Source organism: Coregonus clupeaformis, chromosome 3, assembly GCF_020615455.1.
Source record: "Coregonus clupeaformis isolate EN_2021a chromosome 3, ASM2061545v1, whole genome shotgun sequence".
Lineage (NCBI taxonomy): Eukaryota > Metazoa > Chordata > Actinopteri > Salmoniformes > Salmonidae > Coregonus > Coregonus clupeaformis.
In genome coordinates, this window is record NC_059194.1 from 43019276 (window position 1) to 43045127 (window position 25852).

At 44.6% G+C, this 25852-nt stretch overlaps 1 protein-coding gene across 4 annotated transcripts in view; it reads right to left on the minus strand.

The window, feature by feature from the left end:
• Window positions 1-25852, minus strand: part of brsk2b (BR serine/threonine kinase 2b) — a 153681-nt gene that overhangs the window by 33458 nt on the left and 94371 nt on the right. For all 4 annotated transcript variants that reach the window (XM_045208750.1, XM_045208751.1, XM_045208747.1 and 1 more), the window contains exons 3-8: window positions 23433-23518; window positions 20100-20240; window positions 19434-19550; window positions 11588-11621; window positions 2086-2154; window positions 363-509 (exon numbers count right to left, since the gene is read on the minus strand). In XM_045208750.1, coding sequence (XP_045064685.1) covers window positions 363-509; window positions 2086-2154; window positions 11588-11621; window positions 19434-19550; window positions 20100-20240; window positions 23433-23518 — 594 coding nt within the window. The remainder of the gene's footprint in view (window positions 1-362; window positions 510-2085; window positions 2155-11587; window positions 11622-19433; window positions 19551-20099; window positions 20241-23432; window positions 23519-25852) is intronic.

Sequence of the window (25852 nt, forward strand, 5' to 3'; positions counted from 1 at the left end):
GAGAGCTGGGGGAGCTGCTTTGACTTATACTGTGGTAGTAAATATTTTGTGGTAATAAAGGGAGATGGAATTGTTTGGTACATTTCTATCTGAAGTAGCCCCCTTTATTGATTGAGACTCAATTTACCTTTCACCTGAAAGTGTGAACAAATGTAGTATTAAGTGCATCTTCAAGCTGAAACAAGGGTGTTGTGAACATACATCTGATCCTAGGCCTGATCTTAGCGGTAGATTAGGTGGGCCATTCCCACCTCTTAGGGGTGTAAACTGATCCTAGAGCAGATATTAAGGGAATTGTCTACCTGAAATAAGGGGGTTACAAACATACATCTGATTTTAGAGCTGATCTTAGAGGAATGTACCGTGAGTCTCTTAGTGGCATCCACCTCGATCATGCCCCGAAGGAGGTTCTGACAGTCTGGAGGGATGAAGTGAGGCATATGGAAAACACCCAGCTTCACCTTCTCCAGCAGGTTTCTCAGGTTGTCATCGTCAAATGGCAGGGCGCCCTGAGATTGATAAGATTTGATTTATAATTCCAGCCAGCCAAGTGGATACACTGCATTCAAATCACCAAGGATAACACAAAAAAAGTTAACAATTTATTTCCACTGTGGTCCTCTGAACAACACAGAGGAGCATTAATACCAGAATGATGCTCAAGTTCCACTACATATATTCGTAGGGCTGGTCTACAGGACCCACTTAAAGCCTCGTCCTGGACGAAAAAGAACGTTCAACGGAGATTCCCATTTCCCAATTGAAAGTGTTTCCTAGTCCAAGACTAGGCTTAATATGTGTCCGGGAAACCGGCCATATATAATATCACTCAGTAAGTCGGCATTGGAAATCTAGAGCCATGCCAAAGTAGAAAAGTTAAAGACTGCCAGGTGATACTTTACTGTATACATCTGACAAGGACAAACAATAAGGTTATTGTTGTTAACCAAAGGAATACAGTGAATAAGTATTATGGCAGTCAATATAGGTCTATCTGACAAAGACACAAATCTTGGTTTTTTGATGTTAGCCAAAGCATAGCCCTAATCTAGTCAGCCTTCTTCAAAATCTCTAATATGAATGGTTTCCAGAGACACTAGGCAAGGCAATACATGAGCATTACCCATGGCAATCATTGAAGGGCTATCTGACATTTGAAACAGGCAGAGTATTCATACTTTTAATGATGGGAGGTGTAGTTTACGATAGCATGACTGATAGGGTCTCTTCCCATCTCAACATGCCTTCATCAGGGAGACAGAATAGATGTCCATATTGACACAAAATGGAGAAACACACACACACAGACACACACACGCAGCCTATAATTTCCTTTGTTCTCGGCTTCCCCACTTTGTCACTGTCTAATCAGAGTGGTGTGTGAATGCTGGTGACACACTCTAATTCATGAGCATATGTGTGTCAGTACAAAGCTGACAGTCAAGCCAGCCCTGGAAATCCCTGCTCCAATCAGAAACATGATGAATCAACCAATCATATGGGGATGAAAGGATGGAGGGTGCTGATTTAATTTTCAGTCCTGATCCAATAATCTAATGTCATCTTTCACTTATATTCTATACAGATAAAGAACTGGAATCACAGGCCATTGGCAATAAGTTTGTTTTACCACATTTATTAAGTTATGTCTCCAAACCTTGTCCTGTCCCTTACCTCAAATTCCTCCCCAGGGTATTTAAAATCATAATCAAGACACTGTAGACCAAAGCCAGCGAGTCACTGAGGTGCAGCTTCCCATGAAGACTTATTGTGTCACATGAAGCTCCGTCCCCTGTCACTTTACCTCACGTCATACCACAACACTAACTCAACATATGCCTGAGGGACTCACAGATGAACTTATCGCACTCCTTCCTGTTTATTCTCCCTATTCTCATTCCGGTTTAGAAGTTGCGTAAGCACACAGGACTAAAAAACTAGCTAGTATGTATTTGTTATTTTATTGTTGTTTGTTTACTGCTGCGGGTCAGAGGGAGAGAGGGAGGATGAGCGTTAAGGACCATTGCAGGATGCTGGCACGTGTCAGGGTCATCGTCAGGGCAACGGCAGCTGTCAATCACTCACCACTAAAAGTGCAAAGAGGATGACCCCACAGCTCCACACGTCTGCTTTCCTCCCGTCGTACTTCTCTCCCTGAGAGAGAGAGAGATAGAGAGACAGAGAGAGAGAGAGAGAGAGAGAGAGAGAGAGAGAGAGAGAGAGAGAGAGAGAGAGAGAGAGAGAGAGAGAGAGAGAAAGAGGGGGAGAAAGAGAACAAGAGAGAATGAGGGTGAGGAAGGGTGAGGGAGAGTGAGACAGAGATAACGACAGACAAAAATAGAGAGAAAGAGAGTAATCAACTATGTATTTTGTTATGGAGGTGAGATACAGATTCCACATTATTTTTATGAACTGGAAACCTTTAAAGCAAGTCTTTTCATAGATTTTCAAGCAGATTTAAGTCAAAACTGTAACTTGGCCACATTCAATGTAATTCCAGTATATATTTGGCCTTGTATTATAGGTTATTGTCCTGCAGAAAGGTGAATTTGTCTGCCAGTGTCTGTTGGAAAGCAGACTGAACCAGGTTTTCCTCTAGGATTTTGTCTGTGCTTAGCTCTATTCTGTTTCTTTGTATTCTAAAAAACTCCCTAGTCCTTGCCGATGACAAGCATACCCATAACATGATGCAGCCACCACCATGCTTGAAAATATGAAGGGTGGTACTAAGTGACGTGTTGGATTTGCCCCAAACCTAACCATTTGTATTCAGGACATAAAGCTAATTTATTTGCCACATTTTTTGCATTTGTACTTTTGCATTTGTATTTATTATGGATCCCCATTAGCTGCTGCCAAGGCAGCAGCTACTCTTCCTGGGGTCAAGCAAAATTAAGGCAGTTATACATTTTTAAAACATTACAATACATTCATAACAGATTTCACAACATATTAAATGTGTGCCCTCAGGCCTCTACTCTTCTACCACATATCTATAACAAAAAATCCATGTGTACATGTGTGTATGGTGCGTATGTTATCGTGTGTTTGTATGCATGTGTCTATGTTTGTGTTGCTTCACAGTGCCCGCTGTTTCATACAGTGTAATTTTATCTGTTTATTAAATCTAATTTTACTATTGGCATTAGTTAATTGATGTGGAATAGAGTACCATGTAGTCAGGGCTCTAGTAGTATTGTGCACCTCCCATAGTCTGTTCTGGACTTGGGGACTGTGAAGAGACCTCTGGTGGCATGTATTGTGGGGTATGCATGGGTGTCTGAGCTGTGTGCCAGTAGTTCAAACAGACAGCTAGGTGCATTCAACATGTCAATACTTCTCACAAATACAAGTAGTGATGAAGTCAATCTCTCCTCCACTTTGAGCCAGGAGAGATTTACAAACATATTATTAATGTTAGCTCTCTTTGTACATCCAAGGGCCAGCCGTGCTGCCCTGTTCTGAGCCAATTGCAATTTTCCTAAGTCCCTCTTTGTGGCACCTGACCAAACGACTGAACAGTAGTCCAGGTGAGACATAACTAGGGCCTGTAGGACCTGCCTTGTTGATAGTGTTGTTATGAATGGAGAGCAGCACTTTATAATCTCCCCATCCTAGCTACTGTTGTATCAATATGTTTTGACCAACTTGCTCAATTTCCACATTATTCATTTCAAGATTTAGTTGAGGTTTAGGGTTTAGTGAATGATTTGTCCCAAATACAGTGCTTTTAATTTCTGAAATATTTAGGACTAACTTATTCCTTGCCACCCATTCTGAAACTAACTGCAGCTCTTTGTTAAGTGTTGCTTTCATTTCAGTCACTGTGGTAGCTCACGTGTATAGTGTTGAGTCATCCACATACATAGACACATTGGTTTACCTCAAAGCCAGTGGCATGTCGTTAGTAAAGATTGAAACATGTAAGGGGCCTAGACAGATGCCCTGGGGAATTCCTGATTCTACTTGGATTTTGTTGGAAAGGCTTCCATTAAAGAACACCCTCTGTGTTCTGTTAGACAGGTACATCTTTATCCACAATATAGCAGGGGGTGTAAAGCCATAACACATATGTTTTTCCAGCAACAGACTATGATCGATAATGTCAAAAGCCACACTGAAGTCTAACAAAACAGCCCCCACAACCTTCATCAGTCATTTGTGTAAGTACTGTGCTTGTTGAATGTCCTTCCCTATAAGCGTGCTGAAAGTCAATTTGTTTACAGTAAAACAGCATTGTACCTGGTCAAACACATTCTTTCCCTAAAGTTTACTAAGGGTTGATTGGATAGCTATTTGAGCCAGTTATGGGGGCTTTACTATTCTTAGGTAGGGGAATAACTTTTGCTTCCCTCCAGGCCTGAGGGCACACACTTTCTAGTAGGCTTAAATTGAAGATATGGCAAATAGGAGTGGCAATATCGTCCGCCATTATCCTCAGTAATTTTCCATCCAAGTTGTCAGGCTTGTCATTGTTGATAGACAACAATAATTGTTTCACCTCTTCCGCACTCACTTTACGGAATTCAAAATTACAATGCTTGTCTTTCATAATTTGGTCAGATATACTTGGATGTGTAGTGTCAGCGTTTGTTTCTGGCATGTCATGCCTAAGTTTGCTAATCTTGCCAATGAAAAAATCATTAAAGTAGTTGGCAATATCAGTGGGTTTTGTGACGAATGAGCCATCTGATTCAATGAATGATGGAGCGGAGTTTGCCTTTTTGCCCAAAATTTCATTTAAGGTGCTCCAAAGCTTTTTACTATCATTCTTTATGTCATTCATCTTTGTTTCATAGTGTAGTTTCTTCTTCTTTTTATTCAGTTTAGTCACATGATTTTTCAATTTGCAATACATTTGCCAATCGGTTGTACAGCCAGACCTATTTGCCGTCTCTTTTGCCTCATCACTCTCAACCACACAATTTTTTAATTCCTCATCAATCCACAGGGATTTAACCGTTTTTACAACAGTTTTTACAGTCAATGGGTGCATGCTTATTAGTAACTGGGATAAGCAATTTCATAAATGTGTCAAGTGCAGCGTCTGGTTGCTTGTGCCTTATTGTAAACAGAATGCATGTTTTGGAATTTTTGTATTCTGTACAGACTTCCTTCTTTTCACTCTGTCAAATAGGTCAGTATTGAGGAGTAACTACAATGTTGTTGATCTATCCTCAGTTTTCTCCTATCACAGCCATTAAACTCTGTAATTGTTTTAAAGTCACCATTGGCTTCTTGGTGAAATCCCTGAGCGGTTTCCTTCCTCTCCGGCAACTGAGTTAGGAAGGACGCCTGTTTCTTTGTAGTGACTGGGTGTATTGATACACCATCCAAAGTGTAATTAATAACTTTTTTTGTGAGGCATTGGAAAACCTCCCTGGTCTTTGTGGTTGAATCTGTGTTAGAAATTCCCTGCTTGACTGAGGGACCTTACAGATAATTCTATGTGTGGGCTACAGAGATGAGGTAGTCATTCAAAAATCATGTTAAATACTATTATTTTTCATGGAACTTATTATGTGACTTGTTAAGCAATTATTTTTACTCCTGAACATAATGAGGTATTGTGTGTAGGCCAGTGACACAAAATCAAAATGTAATAATTTTTTTATTCAGGCTGTAACACAACAAAATGTGGAAAAGGTAAAGGGGTGTGAATACTTTCTGAAGACACTGTAAGTAACCAACTCTATGACAGCTGGCATACAGCACAGTTTTTGTTTCAAGTTTCATTAGCATACACCGTCCAACGAAATGCTTACTTGCAGGATCCTTCTTGACAATGCAAGCACATATCCACCTGGCATACACCTGATTCACAGCTGCACTGCTTATATCAGACAACTTGTGATGACATAACACGTGGCTGTGTGGCATTGCCACTGCCTGAGGGGTGAAGAGCTGAGAGACGGTTCATTGTATACAGAGCTGAGAGCTCTCTAAAGTGAATGGTTGGAGGGTGTAACGATCCCGGCAGTCTGAGTCGGGTCCTGTCTGGTGACTAGTTTTTCTGTTCGTGATCTCCAGTTTCCCGAGGGTTCGGGAACGCTCCGGGGAGCTCTCTTGATTTCCGCACCTGCATCCCATCAGCAATCTGCACACCTGGTCCTGATCATCACCCTTCTTAGGCTCTGGCCTAACATCCATTCCCTGCCGGATCGTTAGCCATGAACAGTAGGTTTACCAGAGTATCAGTCTTAGAGCCTAGCGTTAGTTTTGTTGTTTTTGCACCTTGTTGGTTTGTTGCTTACTTACCCCGTTTTGTTCCATCTGCAGTCACCCGTCCGGAACCTTCATCCAACCTCTGCCTGGTGGTCGGCGGCTGCCCGACCCAGGATGGGATCAACCACTGCACCCCCCAACAACTAATCAACGCCGCCCGCTCTGTTCCCTGGATTATTCAGCATCACTCTTGAACTTGTAAATAAACACTCACCTTCGTTTCAACTTACCTTGTCCTGGTCTGCTTCTGGGTTCTGGCTTAGCAACTGCGTGACAGAACGATCCGGCCAGTAATGAACCCAGCGGACCTGGACTCTGTTCGCCATGCCATTACCCATCAGGAGAAGATGTTGGGCCATCATAGCACGGTACTACAGGAGATCGCGTTGTCAGTTCGGGAACCTTTCTACCGGTCTGACGGAGGTCCAGAACCAACGCAAGTTTCCGGTGGAGGATCCACTACCGGTTTCACCCATCTCGCCTGCCGCTTCTGGAGCTGTGTCCTTCCGTGAGCCCAAGGTTCCGACGCCGGATAAATATGAGGGGGAGCTGGGAAGATGCCGTTCCTTCCTTATGCAGTGTGGATTAGTGTTCGATCTACAGCCCTACTCTTATGCCACAGACAAGGCTAGGATAGCCTTTGTGATTGCGTTGCTGCGTGGTCGAGCGCTGGAGTGGGCTTCAGCCGTTTGGGAACGACAAGACCCCTGCATGGCTTCATACCAGGGGTTCACGGCCGAGATGAGGAAGCTCTTCGACCATTCCGTCCGAGGGAGGGACGCAGCTAGGCGCCTGTTTTCGCTTCACCAAGGAACTCGCAGCGTGGCCGACTTCGTGATCGAGTTCAAGACGTTGGCTGTGGAGAGTGGGTGGAACGAGGAGTCTCTGCAAGCGGCCTTTACCAGGGTCTGTCGGAGCAGCTCAAGGATGAGTTGATCTCCTATCCGGAGCCTAGTGACCTGGACAGCTTGGTAGCCTTGTCTATTCGGGTGGATAATCGAGTCCGAGAGCGAAGGAGGGAGAAGCAATGGGGTCCGTCCAATCGATCAGCTTTTCAGTTCCCAGTCGGGTCGGGTGGTGGACCAGAACACGTCGATCATTCTCCACCACAAAGGATTAGTGGAGAGGTCCTCTCTCCCGATTCTGAACCCATGCAAGTGGGGCGGCACGGGTTAACCAAGGAGGAGCGTCAACATAGACGTAAGACCAACTGCTGCCTCTACTGTGGTAGCTCGGGACATTACATCTCCACTTGTTCCCGGCGGTCGTCAAACTGCCCGGCTCGCTAAAGTTGGGAGGACTTTTAGCGAGCCAGTTTCAACCTCTCAGTACCTCTGTCAGACCCGTTTCCCGGCTACCCTTGTGAACAGGAATCAGAGCTTAGCGATTAACGCTTTTATCGATTCAGGTGCCGATGGAAGCTTTCTTGATGCCGAGTTGGTGGAACAGCTGGGGCTTTCCAAGGAGCAATTGCCGGAAGCCATTGAAGCGACCACTCTGAACGGCAGTAGTCTGGCACGTATCACGATGAGGACTGAACCGGTTAAGATGCGGTTGTCGGGGAATCATTCTGAGATGATTTCATTCTTCATTCTGCCGTCTTCCCATGTTCCTCTGGTCCTTGGATACCCCTGGCTGAAGGAGCACAATCCCACGTTCGATTGGGTGACGGGCAAGGTAACGAGTTGGAGCCTTGATTGTCATGCTAACTGTCTCAAGACTGCCTGCCCCCATTCGGTTCCCAGTCAGGTGATTGAGGCTAAACCCCCAGATTTGTCCCTGGTTCCCGAGACATATCACGATTTGGGGGAAGTTTTCAGTAAGCAGAAGGCTCTGTCACTCCCTCCCCACCGACCATATGATTGTGCCATCAACCTGTTCCCTGGAGCTGTCTACCCCAAGGGAAGGTTATACAGTATCTCCCGACCTGAACGTGAGGCTTTGGAGACCTACATCAAGGAGTCCCTAGCTGCTGGTCTCGTTCGTCCCTCGTCATCACCCCCGGGGGCAGGATTCTTCTTTGTGGGTAAGAAGGATGGCTCTCTTCGACCGTGTATTGATTATCGGGGGTTGAATGACATCACGGTCAAGAACAAGTATCCCCTGCCCTTGATGAGTTCTGCCTTCGACTCCTTACAGGGTGCTACGGTGTTCACCAAGCTAGACCTACGCAATGTCGTATCACATGGTGCGGATCAGAGAGGGGGACGAGTGGTTGACGGGTTTCAATACACCGATGGGTCACTCGAGTATCAGGTGATGCCGTTTGGACTGACCAATGCTCCAGCGGTATTCCAGAGTATGGTGAACGACGTCCTGAGAGATATGATCGGTCTCTTTGTGTTTGTTTACCTGGATGACATTCTGATCTTCTCGAAGGAACCTTCCGACCACGTCCAGCATGTCCGGCAGGTTCTGCAGCGATTGTTGGAGAATCGCCTGTTCGTGAAGGCCGAGAAGTGCGAGTTTCACGCCCATCACGACATCCTTTCTCGGGTACATCATCTCCAGGGGAGAGATTAGGATGGACCAGGAGAAGGTTAGAGCGGTTCTGGAATGGGCCCAGCCCGGTACGAGATTGCAGCTCCAGAGATTTTTGGGGTTTGCGAATTTCTACCGCAGATTCATCCGGGATTACAGCCGTGTGGCCGCTCCGTTAACTGCCTTGACTTCCAGTATCAGGACCTTCAAGTGGAATCGGAGGCGGATCGAGCGTTTCTGGATTTGAAGAGGCGATTCACCAACGCACCGATTCTCTCTCAACCGGACACGGCCCGTCAGTTCGTCGTTGAAGTGGACGCGTCTGATGTGGGAGTTGGCGCCATCCTGTCGCAGCGATGCTCCACGGACAGTAAACTCCATCCCTGCGCCTACTACTCTCGTCGCCTTTCGCCTGCGGAGAGGAATTACGATGTGGGTAACCGGGAGCTTCTCGCGGTGAAACTTGCCTTGGAGGAGTGGCGCCACTGGTTGGAGGGGGCGGAGCAACCGTTTATTGTCTGGACTGACCACAAGAATCTTGCTTACGTGCAATCGGCTAAACGTCTCAACTCCCGTCAGGCCAGGTGGGCGTTGTTTTTGGACGATTCAAGTTTTCCCTGACGTTCCGACCTGGATCTAAGAACGGCAAGGCGGACGCCTTGTCCCGGATGTTCTCCAAGACGGAGGAGAGTGGGTCCAAGACCGAGACAATTCTCCCCGGAACTGCGTCGTGGGGAGCAGTTATGTGGAAGATTGAGGAGGAGGTGCTGGCGGCCCTTCGGACTCAGCCCGGTCCCGGTAACGGTCCACCCGGTCGGTTGTTTGTGCCTGAGTCGGTTCGTCCTGCTGTCCTCAAATGGTCCCACGCCAGCAAGATGGCTTGTCACCCTGGCGTGGCTCGGACAATGGCGTTTTCTTCGCAGAGCGTTTTTGGTGGCCTGCCATGGCCGAGGATACTCGGGGGTTTTGTTGCTGCCTGTCCAGTGTGTGCGCAGAATAAGAGTACCAATCGGCCCAGCTCTGGACTACTTCACCCCCTTCCTATTCCCGGCGACCATGGTCGCATCTGGCCCTGGACTTCGTCACTGGGCTGCCCGCTTCTGAGGGGAACACGGTCGTTCTGACTATCGTGGACAGATTCAGCAAGTTCGCCCACTTTGTGCCAATTGCCAAGCTTCCCTCTGCCTCGGAGACGTCCGAGATCCTGGTTAGGGAGGTTTTCAGGGTCCACGGTTTGCCCAGTGATATCGTTTCCGACCGTGGCCCTCAGTTTACCTCTGCTGTCTGGAAGTCCTTCTGTTTGGCCATTGGAGCTACAGTCAGTCTCACATCTGGTTTTCACCCCCAATCCAATGGTCAGGCGGAGAGAGCCAACCAGAAGATGGAATCCACGCTACGCTGCCTGGTCTCTTCCAACCCCACCTCCTGGGTCTCTCAGTTGCCTTGGGTTGAGTATGCCCACAATACTCTCCCTACATCTGCCACTGGGATGTCTCCCTTCCAGTGCCTGTATGGCTACCAACCTCCCCTGTTCCCTTCTCAGGAGAAGGAGCTCTCAGTGCCTTCTGTTCAGGCCCATATTCGTCGTTGCCACCGGACCTGGCATCGGGCCAGAAAGGCACTCCTTAGAGTTTCGGACCGGTATCAGCTCCAGGCGAATCGTCGCCGGATCCCCGCTCCCACCTATTCCATCGGAGATAGGGTCTGGTTGGCCACCGGGATCTTCCGTTACGGACTGAGTCTAGGAAGTTGTTGCGAAGTTCATTGGTCCGTTTGTGGTGGAGAAGGTGATCAATCCGGTGGCAGTTCGACTCAAACTCCCGAGGACGCTCAGAGTCCATCCCACCTTTCATGTCTCCTGCCTCAAGCCTGTTTTCCTCAGTCCTCTGTTGCCTCCTCCGCCTCCTCCTCCTCCTCCTCGGATGATCGGAGGTGGTCCTGCCTACACGGTGCGTCGCATCATGGATTCCAGACGGCGGGGCCGGGGTTTCCAGTATCTCGTGGACTGGGAGGGGGTATGGTCCTGAAGAGAGGAGTTGGATTCCGCGGCGACAGGTCCTAGATGCTGACCTCATCAGTGACTTCTACCGCCTCCATCCTGGCGCTCCGGGAGTCCGCCCGGTGGCGTTCGTCGGAGGGGGGGGTACTGTAACGATCCCGGCAGTCTGAGTCGGGTCCTGTCTGGTGACTAGTTTTTCTGTTCGTGATCTCCAGTTTCCCGAGGGTTCGGGAACGCTCCGGGGAGCTCTCTTGATTTCCGCACCTGCATCCCATCAGCAATCTGCACACCTGGTCCTGATCATCACCCTTCTTAGGCTCTGGCCTAACATCCATTCCCTGCCGGATCGTTAGCCATGAACAGTAGGTTTACCAGAGTATCAGTCTTAGAGCCTAGCGTTAGTTTTGTTGTTTTTGCACCTTGTTGGTTTGTTGCTTACTTACCCCCGTTTTGTTCCATCTGCAGTCACCCGTCCGGAACCTTCATCCAACCTCTGCCTGGTGGTCGGCGGCTGCCGACCCAGGATGGGATCAACCACTGCACCCCCAACAACTAATCAACGCCGCCCGCTCTGTTCCCTGGATTATTCAGCATCACTCTTGAACTTGTAAATAAACACTCACCTTCGTTTCAACTTACCTTGTCCTGGTCTGCTTCTGGGTTCTGGCTTAGCAACTCGTGACAGAGGGTATGTGGGCTTGTGCTGCAATGCCATTATGGGAGGGAGAGAAACAGAAAGAGGGAGAGAGAGAGAGAGAGAGAGAGAGAGAGAGAGAGAGAGAGAGAGAGAGAGAGAGAGAGAGAGAGAGAGAGAGAGAGAGAGAGAGAGAGAGAGAGAGAGAGAGAGAGAGAGAGAGAGAGGTGGAGAGAGAGTGCACTTACCCTTATGACCTCTGGGCAGGCATAGTGAGGAGATCTGTAAAGAGAGATGCGCACAACAGCTTTATACAAGGCAATGCACACACACTGTGTTTTATACACAAACACACACCTAATAAAACACAGTTACCAGAACACACATTGCGTAAACTCACAAACACATACCCATACACACACAATGTTCCGAAAGTAAGGAGAGTTAGCTTGAGGAATGCGTGACTGCTGCAAATGTCCCCAATACAATGGCTTGCGAAAGTATTCACTCCCCTTGGCATTTTTCCTATTTTGTTGCCTTACAACCTGGAATTAAAATGGATTTTTGGGGGGGTTGTATCATTTGAATTACACAACATGCCTACCACTTTGAAGAAATAAGACCTAAAAAAAAGAAAACTTGAGCGTGCATAACTATTCACCCCCCCAAAGTCAATACTTTGTAGAGCCACCCTTTGCAGCAATTACAGCTGCAAGTCTCTTGGGGTATGTCTCTCTGCTCCAGCTCCTTCAAGTTGAATGGGTTCCACTGGTGTACAGCAATCTTTAAATCATACCACAGATTCTCAATCGGATTGAAGTCTGGGCTTTGACTAGGCCATTCCACCACAAATTCTCAATTGGATTGAAGTCTGGGCTTTGACTAGGCCATTCCAAGACATTTAAATGTTTCCCCTTAAACCACTCGAGTGTTGCTTTAGCAGTATGTTTAGGGTCATTGTCCTGCTGGAAGGTGAACCTCTGTCCCAATCTCAAATCTCTGGAAGACTGAAACAGGTTTCCCTCAAGAATTTCCCTGTATTTAGCGCCATCCATCATTCCTTCAATTCTGGAGTCTCCCACATACCTTTTGGCGAACACCAAACGTGTTTGCTTATTTGTTTCTTTAAGCAATGGCTTTTTTCTGGCCACTCTTCCGTAAAGCTCAGCTCTGTGGAGTGTACGGCTTAAAGTGGTCCTATGGACAGATACTCCAATCTCCGCTGTGGAGCTTTGCAGCTCCTTCAGGGTTATCTTTGGTCTCTTTGTTGCCTCTCTGATTAATGCCCTCCTTGCCTGGTCTGTGAGTTTTGGTGGGCGGCCCTCTCTTGGCAGGTTTGTTGTGGTGCCATATTCTTTCCATTTTTAAATTATGGATTTAATGGTGCTCCGTGGGATGTTCAAAGTTTCTGATATTTTTTTATACCCAACCCTGATCTGTACTTCTGCACAACTTTGTCCCTGACCTGTTTGGAGAGCTCCTTGGTCTTCATGGTGCCGCTTGCTTGGTGGTGCCCCTTGCTTAGTGGTGTTGCAGACTCTGGGGCCTTTCAGAACAGGTGTATACAGTGAGGGAAAAAAGTATTTGATCCCCTGCTGATTTTGTACGTTTGCCCACTGACAAAGAAATGATCAGTCTATAATTTTAATGGTAGGTTTATTTGAACAGTGAGAGACAGAATAACAAAAAAAAAATCCAGAAAAACGCATTTCAAAAATGTTATAAATGTATTTGCATTTTAATGAGGGAAATAAATATTTGACCCCCTCTCAATCAAAAAGATTTCTGGCTCCCAGGTGTCTTAAAGGGAGTGCTCCTAATCTTAGCTTGTTACCTGTATAAAATACACCTGTCCACAGAAGCAATCAATCAATCAGATTCCAAACTCTCCACCATGGCCAAGACCAAAGAGCTCTCCAAGGATGTCAGGGACAAGATTGTAGACCTACACAAGGCTGGAATGGACTACAAGACCATCGCCAAGCAGCTTGGTGAGAAGGTGACAAAAGTTGGTGCGATTATTCGCAAATGGAAGAAACACAAAATAACTGTCTATCTCCCTCGGCCTGGGGCTCCATGCAAGATCTCACCTCGTGGAGTTGCAATGATCATGAGAATGGTGAGAAATCAGCCCAGAACTACACGGGAGGATCTTGTCAATGATCTCAAGGCAGCTGGGACCATAGTCACCAAGAAAACAATTGGTAACACACTACGCCGCGAAGGACTGAAATCCTGCAGCGCCCGCAAGGTCTCCCTGCTCAAGAAAGCACATATACAGGGCCGTCTGAAGTTTGCCAATGAACATCCAAATGATTCAGAGGAGAACTGGGTGAAAGTGTTGTGGTCAGATGAGACCAAAATCGAGCTCTTTGGCATCAACTCAACTCGCCGTGTTTGGAGGAGGAGGAATGCTGCCTATGACCCCAAGAACACTATCCCCACCATCAAACATGGAGGTGGAAACATTATGCTTTGGGGGTGTTTTTCTGCTAAGGGGACAGGACAACTTCACTGCATCAAAAGGACGATGGACGGGGCCATGTACCGTCAAATCTTGGGTGAGAACCTCCTTCCCTCAGCCAGGGCATTGAAAATGGGTTGTGGATGGGTATTCCAGCATGACAATGACCCAAAACACACGGCCAAGGCAACAAAGGAGTGGCTCAAGAAGAAGCACATTAAGGTCCTGGAGTGGCCTAGCCAGTCTCCAGACCTTAATCCCATAGAAAATCTGTGGAGGGAGCTGAAGGTTCGAGTTGCCAAACATCTTGGAGAAGATCTGCAAAGAGGAGTGGAACAAAATCCCTCCTGAGATGTGTGCAAACCTGGTGGCCAACTACAAGAAACGTCTGACCTCTGTGATTGCCAACAAGGGTTTTGCCACCAAGTACTAAGTCAGAGGGGTCAAATACTTATTATATAGACTGATCATGTCTTTGTCAGTGGGCAAACGTACAAAATCAGCAGGGGATCAAATACTTTTTTCCCTCACTGTATATATTGAGATCATGTGACAGATCATGTGACACTTAGATTGCGCACACAGGTGGACTTTATTTAACTAATTTTGTGACTTCTGAATGTAATTGGTTGCACCAGATCTTATTTAGGGGCTTCATAGCAAAGGGGGTGAATACATATGCACGCACCACTTTTCCGTTATTTATTTTTTAGAATTTTTTGAAACAATTAATTTTTTTCATTACACTTCACCAATTTGGACTATTTTGTGTATGTCCATTACATGAAATCCAAATAAAAATCCATTTAAATTACAGGTTGTAATGCAACAAAATAGGAAAAATGCCAAGGGGGATGAATACTTTTGCAAGGCACTGTAGGTGGTAGGAATATAGTATCAGCTCTATTAGCAGAGGTACACACTTAAACAGATACAAAAACATCTTATGGAACAGCGGGGACTGTTAAGAGACACACACACAGGTACAGACACACACATACGCACACAGGCGCTAGCACACGTACTCTACACACACGTACATTGCCATATTGTTGTATTATACATTTTGTGTTGTAGATATGTAGTGGTGTGATAATGTTATATGATGTACTGTTTTATCTTTTGCTTTATGTAATGTAAGTGACTTAATGTGTTTGGATCACAGGAAGAGTAGCTGCTGCCCTAATAAATACAAATACAAATGCACTGTGATAAATTCAGAAACACAGTCAAGAAAATGGCACTCATTATTTACTCAGCTACTGCACTAAATAGATTTTTGGATTTTCCCAAATGCGTCTCAGTTTTGTCTTGATTTACGAATGCCTACGATTTTATGTGCACACACTGTGCTGAGCACACATTGCGTAGAGGATGAACCAACACTCTACTGAACACAGAAACACAGTGAGTACTGAATTCTATACAGGACCTATGCACCTTGTTATAATGTAATTGTCATGTGACTACATAACTGGTGGTTTGAACATACCCTGTGATTTGAACATACTTTACTATATATGTGCATTTCATTCTTAGTTAGTTCTCATGACTTTCTATTAGGTGTGAAAGCAGTGTGTGTAGTAAGTATCTGGTCTGTTTGTGTTGTGTGTACTGTGTTATTCATTAATAAAGATACAGTTACTTTGACACACTGACAGAGTGTTGCCGTGCATCTGTCTTCTTCTCAACGCAACACACACGCAAGGACACACACACACACGTACATTCTGTAAACACAAGCTTCCTGATTGACAAGAGTGAAATTGAATTATGGTAATGTATGGAAAACCAGTCAATTTGCCCTAGTCAAACAGAGCAATGTCAGAGCATGCAAACCTTCAAATAATTATAAACGCACACTTTTTTTTTTTATCACATTGTTTAGAGCAACTTGTCCTTAGCTGTCTCTAAACGATATTTAATGTTTAATGTTTTTTACATTAGGTACGTCAAATGAAGGATTCCTCAATTTGTTCTTCATGGAAAGTAGAGTAATTGTATCTGATAAAGATGATATTTCATAATATGTTTATGAACGTCGGTCAGAGGGCAAGGGAGAGAAGAATCTATCACTCTGTGAGAGTGATATTATACCTCTGAAGCAAGGATAAAAGTTTAGATTTTTCCATTGTCATCATGTCACCTTTTAGGTATGCAATCTTTATTTATATATTCAACAAATGATATACTGTACCGGTAACTGCCAAAGTAATAGAAACACTTGAGCAAATGAGGGATACAAAGTATATAATAATTAACTAATAATAATTTGGTGGGTGCTTATATTTGTCCTATTTTACACATGTACAAGTGTGTATTATACATAGAAATGTGTTTTTTGCATATCCCAACTCCCCCTGAGACACCCTCAGAGTGTAGTCTCGAAGATCCAACCCTAGGCAACACAGTGACTAGGGACTGGTTTCAATGATGGACTATTTTGGCATAGAGGAACTACGTCACTGCCTACGTCGATTTCATTCAAGCAGATAAAGTAGTGGCATATGGCAGTGACGTAGTACCTCTATGCCAAAAGAGTCCATCATTGAAACCAGACCCTAGTCACTGTGTTGCCTAGGGTCTGGTTTTTGAAACTTTTCGGAGAGTGGGGTCAACAGCCTTTTACCTTGTCCACTCGGGAATCGAACTAGCGACAGTTCAGTTACTGGCCCAACGCTCTAACCGCTAGGCTACCTGCCGCCCACAAACAAGTGCCGGGAGCAAGGATTGAACCCACGGTCTATGGAGTAGGAGCTCGCTGCTTAGACCACTGCGCCATCCGTCCATTGAAAGCAGGTGCTTTATTGAAAGTAGGGCACGAATGGTCACTGAATGGTTTGATGAGCATGAAAACGATGTAAGCCATATGCCATGGCCGTCTCAGTCACCAGATCTCAACCCAATTAATCGCTTATGGGAGATGCTGGAGCGGCGCCTGAGACAGCGTTTTCCACCACCATCTACAAAATATCAAATGATTGAATTTGTTGTGGAAGAATGGCATCACATCCCTCCAATAGAGTTCCTAGACACTTGTAGAATCTATGCCAAGGTGCATTGAAGTTCTGGCTGGTGGTGGCCCAATGCCCTATTAAGACACTATTGTTGGCGTTTCCTGTATTTTGGCAGTTACCTGTATATTACAGTGATTCGAGAGTAAAGTTCCAATACTACCCTTGCATGTGGACCCATGTGACCCTGAAAAGAAAACCTGCATGAGTCACTATGACAACAGGGCACAGGAAACGAAAAAGGCACAATTATACAACCACAAATAGGTCCTTAAGGTCAGGGATATGACATGGCCATCGCATGAATTCAGTGTCTTTGAAAAGGACACCTTGGAACACAAAGTCACACAGTGTCCAACGTGCTTGTCAGACGCATGACTTTGCCCGAGAAAACAAAGCAGACATGTTTTTTTGCAGTTTTTTGGCTGTTTATTTGTGTTGAGTCATGGCCTAGTTGTGTTTGTGTGTATGAAATGGGAACAAAGAGCTAAGCCCTCGACAGAGTTCACCTGGGTTAGCACGTTAGCCTGTCACGCCAACTTCCTGCTCATACCTCCTCTGTCACATTGTGCTAGGCCACACTGTCTCTCTTCCAGATGATGATGGACAGAGATTTAGCATTGCTACATCGCTAATCTGTAAAGATGCAGGGTAGGCTATACTGGCCCTGGTTATCTGGGCTGAAGATCTTACTGACCACGCACACACACACAAGTGGACACACACATACGCAGGTACAAACACACACAAGCATGCTCTTATACACACACATGGCTTTACGACTGTGTAGGGATTGGACACACGCACACACACACTAGTGGTGCGCGGGTCAGCTGTTTGTTCACCCACACCTGCCCACAATTGCTAATAACCCACAGCCGCCCGACTATATGCAATAAAGTGACAATCTGAAACCTGCACCCGACCCTAAAATGCTAATATAGAAAATGCGCTGTAGGGTCGCAGATGGCAAAACAATTTTTTGACAGGGGGATTTAGATATGTTTCTACTTATAATTTCTGTTATCTTTGCTTCTTTCGTGGAGCAAAGACGTTTAGGGACTGAGGAGAAAAATAAAAAATAAAAAATACAAATATATATTTTCTGTGCAAAATGTGGAAATGACATCAGTTTGACCGGTTGTAAAATAGAAAGCTGTGAAAATGACCCAACATGTTTCTGATAAAATGTCAGTTCGGCATGGATGCATATTTTATGTGGTTGAAATACTATCAGCTTTCATAATGCAAATAATGATAGCACCTCTACAGACAGTAGGCTATCTACAGCGCATTCGGAAAGTAGTCAGACCCCTTGACTTTTTCCACATTTTGTTACATTACAGCCTTATTCTAAAATTTATTAAATAATGTTTTTCCTCATCAATCTACACACAATATCCCATAATGACAAAGCAAAAACAGGTTTTTATAAATGTTTGCAAATGTATTAAAAATAAAAAACTGAAATATCATAGTTACATAAGTATTCAGACCATTTACTCAGTACTTTGTTGAAGCACCTTTGGCAGCGATTTCAGCCTCGAGTCTTCTTGGGTTTGACGCTACAAGCTTGGCATACCTGTATTTGGGGAGTTTCTCCCATTCTTCTCTGCAGATCGGGTTCAGTGACCATCGGGTTCTTGGTCACCTCCCTGACCAAGGCCCTTCTCCCCCGATTGCTCAGTTTGGCCGGGCGGCCAGCTCTAGGAAGAGTCTTAGTAGTTCCAAACGTATTCCTTTTAAGAATGATGAAGGCCACTGTGTTCTTGGGGACCTTCAATGCTGCAGAAATGTTTTGGTACCCTTCCCCAGATCTGAGCCTCGACACAATCCTGTCTCGGAGCTCTACGGACAATTCCTTTGACCTCATGGCTTGGTTTTTGCTCTGACATGTACTGTGGGACCTTATATAGACAGGTGTGTGCCTTTCCAAATCAATTAAATTTACCACAGGTGGATTCCAATCAAGTTGTAGAAACATCTCAAGGATGATCAATGGAAACAGGATGCACCTGAGCTCAATTTCGATTCTCATAGCAAAGACTCTGAATACTTATGTAAATAAGGTATTTCTTTAAACATTTCTACAAACCAGTTTTCGCTTTGTCATTATGGGGTATTGTGTGTAGATTGCTGAGGAAAATCAATTTTAGAATAAGGCTGTAACGTAACAAAATGTGGAAAAAGTCAAGGGGTCTGAATACTTCCGAAGGCACTGTAACTGCGCATTCGCATCCTCTCAAGCCGCTGAATTTTTTTTATCATATTTCTCCACTCCTGTTCACGAGACAAAATGTTGCCTAAATGTGATGTTCAGTTAGGCCCTAAAGCTAAGGCACTAATGCCAGATCGCCTAAAATAATGAAAGAAAAACCTCAAAGTAGCCTATAGATATAAATTGCCAAGAATGATACATTTAAGGTATTACTTTCTCTTTATTCAACCCGCCCGTCACCTGCCCTTCATTCACACAATATTTAATGACCCGCGGGTTATGAGTCAACCCGCGCATCACTAGCACATTCGCACGCACGCACGCGCACACACACGCACACACACACACCATACAAATACACCACACACATACACCACACACACACACAGTTGACTCACCCGCAGCTGGTCTCCAGCAGACTATCCCCGACCTGCAGAGACGCCATGCCAAAGTCTGCTATCCTAATGTTGTTCTTTTCATCTAACAACAGGTTCTCTGGCTTCAGATCTCTGTGACTATGGAGAGGAGGGAGGGAGGGAGGGAGGGAGGGAGGGAGGGAGGGAGGGAGGGAGGGAGGGAGGGAGGGAGGGAGGGAGGGCGGGAGGGGAGATGGAGAGGGAGAGGGAGAGAAGGAAAAGGTGACGGAGAGGGAAAGAGAGAGAAAAATATAATTTACCCAAGTACCAAGCAGAGGTCAAAACAAGAAAACCTGACAATCCTACACGACTGGAATTATGCATTTCCCAGGAATGTTGTCTAGGAAATTTCCAGAAAAATATACACACTGTACTATAATTTCCTTTGATCAGACGCTAATGTTTCCACTTTCCAAGAGCCCAGTGTCAGGATCTCTCTCGCTCTGATCTCGGGTCAGTATTCCTCTCACAGATAAAAGTGAAATGACAGACCAGACACTATCTCAGAAAGTAGGACTGAGCTTTTACTTCTGCTTGCTCTTTAGGGTCTAGGCATGGATACTGTAAAAGCACTTTGTGACAACTGCTGATGTAAAAATGACTTTTATCAATACATTTGATTGATTGATTGACTGATTGATGACTCACCATATGGAGTGACTGTGGCAGAAGTCCAGAGCTGAGATTATCTGTCTGAAGAACTTCCTGGCCTCCTTGGGCGTTAACCGTCCCTTCTTGACCAGGTAGTCAAACAGCTCTCCCCCTGACACGTGCTCTAGCACCAGATACCTGGGGAGGGAGGGAACCACACACGTTAGAAACACAGTCTAGAGCTTTATATATCAAATGATATACACTACTGGTCAAACGTTTTAGAACACCTACTCATTCCAGGGTTTTTCTTTATTTTTACTATTTTCTACATTGTAGAATAATAGTGAAGACATCAAAACTATGAAATAACACATATGGAATCATGTAGTAACCAAAAAAGTGGTAAACAAATCAAATAGCCACCCTTTCCCTTGATGACAGCTTTGCACACTCTTGGCATTCTCTCAACCAGCTTCATGAGGTAGTCACCTGGAATGCATTTCAATTAACAGGTGTGCCTTCTTAAAAGTTAATTTGTGGAATTTCTTTCCTTCTTAATGCGTTTGAGCCAATCCGTTGTGTTGTGACAAGGTAGGAGGGTATACAGAAGATAGCCCTATTTGGTAAAAGACCAAGTCCATATTATGACAATAAAAGCAAAGAGAAATGACAGTCCATCATTACTTTAAGACATGAAGGTCAGTCAATACGGAACATTTCAAGAACTTTGAAAGTTTCTCCAAGTGCAGTCGCAAAAACCATCAAGCGCTATGATGAAACTGGCTCTCATGAGGACAGCCACAGGAATGGAAGATCCAGAGTTACCTCTGCTGCAGAGGATAAGTTTATTAGAGTTACCAGCCTCAGAAATTGCAGCCCAAATAAATGCTTCACAGAGTTCAAGTAACAGACACGTCAACATCAACTGTTCAGAGGGGACTGTGTGAATCAGGCCTTCATGGTCGAATTGCTGCAAAGAAACCACTACTAAAGGACACCAATAAGAAGAAGTGACTTGCTTGGGCCAAGAAACACGAGCAATGGACATCAGACCGGTGGAAATGTGTCATTTGGTCTGGAGTCCAAATTTGAGATTTTTGGTTCTAACCACTGTGTCTTTGTGAGACGCGGTGTGGGTGAACAGATGATCTCCGCATGTATATTTCCCACCGTAAAGCATGGAGGAGGAGGAGTTATGGTGCAGGGTTGCTTTGCTGGTGACACTGTTGGTAATTTAATTAGAATTCACACTTAACCAGCATGGCTACCACAGCATTCTGCAGCAATGCGCCATCCCATCTGGTTTGTGCTAAGTGGGACTATCATTTGTTTTTCAACAGGATAATGACCTGGCTGTGTAAGGGCTATTTTACCAAGAAGGAGAGTAATGGAGTGCTGCATCAGATGACCTGGCCTCCACAATCCACAGACCTCAACCAAATTGAGATGGTTTGGGATGAGTTGGACCGCAGAGTGAAGGAAAAGCAGCCAACAAGTGCTCAGCATATGTGGGAACTCCTTCAAGATTGTTGGAAAAGTATTCCAGGTGAAGCTGGTTGAGAGAATGCCAAGAGTGTGCAAAGCTGTCATCAAGGCAAAGGGTGGCTATTAGGGGTGTAACGATCCATCTACTACATTGATGTATCGATTTATATTCCTATGATCCAACTACATCGATCTGTGCTCGGCGAGTTGGCCTTTTGGACAACATATATCAATCTAACATCGTTTTAAAATGTAATAAATCGATTGTATCGATACTAGGAAATAACCCATTGGATTTAAGCACGTCAGACTTTATATGGATGTTTTTTCTTAGCACTTTTAATGATAAAGGCTTTAAACATTACTCGATTCAGTCTGCCTATCCGTGACGTCATCGCAGCGCAAAGGCGCAAAGACAACAAAACATAGCATGGCGGACGACAGAGGAGAAGCCGACGAGCGAGAAATTATCAAGCCACCATTGCGGTCCTTACAAGAAACAGGAATCTAGGAAACTTCACCTGCACTGTCCAGTATCCAGGTATTTATTTCAGTCACACTGGTTGAATTTTTGGCTAAAAGGTTACTGAATCGATTTCAAGTCACTGAATCGTTTCGGATCGTATCGTTCTAAATGAACCAATATCGTCCTTGAATCGTATCGACAACCACGAATCATGATACAAATCGAATCGTTGTTAAAACGAATCGTTACACCCCTAGTGGCTATTGGAAGAATCTCAAATATTAAATATATTTTATTCGTTTACCACTTTTTTGGTTAGTACATGATTCCATATGTGTTATTTTATAGTTTTGATGTCTTCACTATTATTCTACAATGTAGAAAATTGTAAAAATAAAGAAAAACCCTTGAATGAGTAGGTGTTCTAAAACTTTTGACCAGTAGTGTACAATATATCATAACTCTATAGCTAGGTGTCTCTGGTTAGGTACTACAGAGATCGTCTACAAGATCCAGGACTGCTTGTAGTGAAAGGCAAGGACCAGCTAGCCTCAAGCTTGCACAAGCTGACCACATAATTACATTACTTTGACATTTTTGTCATTTAATGAGGCACTCAATCATTAATTAATGTTGATCCAGAAACCACTGCTTTTAGTGCACCCTCAAGTGTTAATATGTAATTCGAACATTTGGAGTAATGGTCTTCTATCCATAGAAGTTCCTCTACTCTATAGTTGTATCTACAGCGGTTGCTACTGTGAGAGTATATGTGGTAACTCTTGTGATATTATCTGCGGTAGCTACTGTGCTGTATCTGTGAGAAAGCACTGAAGACACACTGTGGTCTCCCTACTGTAGCAGGATACTCCACATTCCCACAACCCCCCTCTCTCCCACCCACACCACTTCCTGATTTATTAGCAGATTAAGGGATGTGCTCAAGCGTTCACCTGTCAACGCTAGTTAAATTAAGAACACATTCACACATGATTTGTGAGTGGGAAAACGTATCCGAGGCAAACACTTTGAGTCCGTGTCGGCGATTCGTCTGTGTCATCCGAATATTAGGAAAATAAATTCCCACACCAGTCGTCGCTTGCGCCTTTAACAATTATTGAATAGTGCATTAAGCAGAGCCATTGGAGCAGGGACACATGAGAGATTAATACATAGGATAACATATGGATCTACATTAAACCTACAGGATTCCGAATAGGCAGCTTAAACTGAGGGAGACCCAATGAAACATTACATGCCAGTGTGAAAATGGCCCCGGAAAATACGTTTCTCAAGTGATTTTCAACTTGCCTTGCTTGTTTGCTAACATGTTGCTATGCACTGGTGCATCTCCAAATACGCAATTTAACCGTTTAAGGGAAGCACATTTGTTACAGCGCTTCAGTGAACCAAATAGTTTTGGACAGGATACTCACAAATATTTCTTGTTTTCGTAGACGTCGTGCAACTTTAAAACGTGAGGATGCTCTATGAGCTTCAGAATGGCTATCTCTCGCTCCACCTGCAGAAAGAGAGAGAAAGAGAGAAAAAAGAGGGACAATTTTAAATATTAGTGTGTGATTCAAAGTACTTATGGAATACTTTAATAAATAAATAACTGCATTCCTCCTAGATGGAGCTATGGACGTACTGTAAGTACTGACCATCCATGAGGTCTTTAACATAGAGCCCTCATTGGAGCCCACTCAAAAAAATAATAATTTGGTGCTAGGGCCGAAATAATGAAGAGGAGAATGTGCAGACACAGAGCGAGAGCACAGAGGAATGGAAAGGGAGAGTGCATTGGAGAAAAATTAAGAACGAGACAGAGAGAAGCGGTGGGAATAAAAGACGGACTGGCAGTGCCAGAGCCCATGTCTAGCCTGGCAGCTTGGGTCCATGCCAGGGCCTGCGGGAACAGCGACATGCCTCCCACTTGTTAAGGTCCTGCTCCTGCCACAGCACAACCACACACCAGCTAATTTAACTCATTAATCACACACTGATATCTGATATCACTCTATCGTAATACACCACAATACAGCAGGTAGGGGGGACATTTCAACTAGCTGTTTTCACACTCTGAAATGTGTGTGTGTGTGTGTGGCCCTAAACCATAACGGCACTGCATACAGAACCTCAGCACCTGATAACGTGGTAACATTTTCCAATGGACCTTGCGCTAAACTTAAGGTAGGTTTATTTATGTGATAGAACATTGGGTTATTTTGGCCACACACCATATGACTCACAAATACTGTGTTGTGTGTACAGCTACTACAGACATTTGTGTCATGTTCTTTCACAAACAGTACGTCTACATAGTCACAGAAGAGAAACATGACAAGACACATTAGTGACCAATAATACAAATGTAAACTGCATTTTTCTAGGCTCTATACATCCAGACAAAACAGCTACTGTTTGCGTATCATCTGTGTCATGAACAGTTAGCCCGTACTGACATCACCATGAATGTTGTGTGGCACCCTCCATTTTGTGTGATACTGTCAAACTCAATAAAGCTTCAGGATTCAAACCACTGTTACACTTCCTGCTTTGAGATATCACATTACAGGGGTAATGGCAGCTCAATGGGGAGTACACTTTATGCTTATAAGGACATTTGATAACCATTAAATAAGGTAAACAGTACATGAGTTATATGACTATGTTAATATACTGCAGTAGCTTCAGCATTTCCAAATCTACCTACAAATGCCTAGTGCAAACCTCAGGAGGATAGACACACACACACACACACACACACACACACACACACACACACACACACACACACACACACACACACACACACACACACACACACACACACACACACACACACACACACACACACAGCCCAACCCCCCCTCCCCACCAACAGCACCTCCAGTCCAGAGTGCTGAGTTGGCTTTACAGAATGTTAGCAGTATAAATGCCAGCTCAGTGACAACATGAGGGATGAAGCTGTTCAGCTGGCTACTGTTTCTCTCAACAAGTCTCACTCTAATTGCTTCATCACTTCAAGACAAAGGTAGCATAAACCATAAATACAGAAAAGATTCACAATGTATTCACAATTCCCTACACAGGTCAGCATTTACAGTACAGTAGAGATTGCATCTACATCTACAGAATATTTAGCTGGGTTTGGCAAATAACTGGTATTTCATTTTCATATTGAAAAGCTGGTGCCATCCGTTCCCTCTTCAAATGTCAATGAAGAACACATGAAGTCATCAGTACTGAATTGAATAAGTGTTATTAATCAGTAACCAGTGGAGTGGTATTAGTGGGAATACATGCTCCAGCTAATCAAACGAATCTTGTGTTAATACTGTACTGAATGTCCTATTGACTGGGCTTCACATTGGCTGATCATTAGTGCTGTTCCTACACTATTAGGCTATGATGTTGGAACACACAAAGGTTATCTGATATGTTAGTGTAGCAGAGGTGGTTCAGTGAACTACACAATCGTGTGATCATTAACCTTGTTGGAGACCTGGAGACTTGTTTTAGCTCCCAGAGTTGGGATTTAGCTCAATGGGCTAACAAAGTCTTAATGTTTGGAGGCATTGGGTTCAACACCCAGTAGGTCATACTAGCCTAGCATCCGAACGTATGAGAGTTGCTTGAGAGTTTGTACAACATCTGGATGCACAGAGAGGACTAAACATTGCTGGCTATTGCACCATGACCAATGGCATCTGGACCCAGTGAGCCAATTAGCTAGCGTGGAATCATGGTGTGCGTGCATGATTCTAAAGTTGGGTTCTATGCAGATTTGGTGGCACACATACACACAGAGTAATACACAATGTCTTGTAATGGCCCATGGGTCCCAACTGTC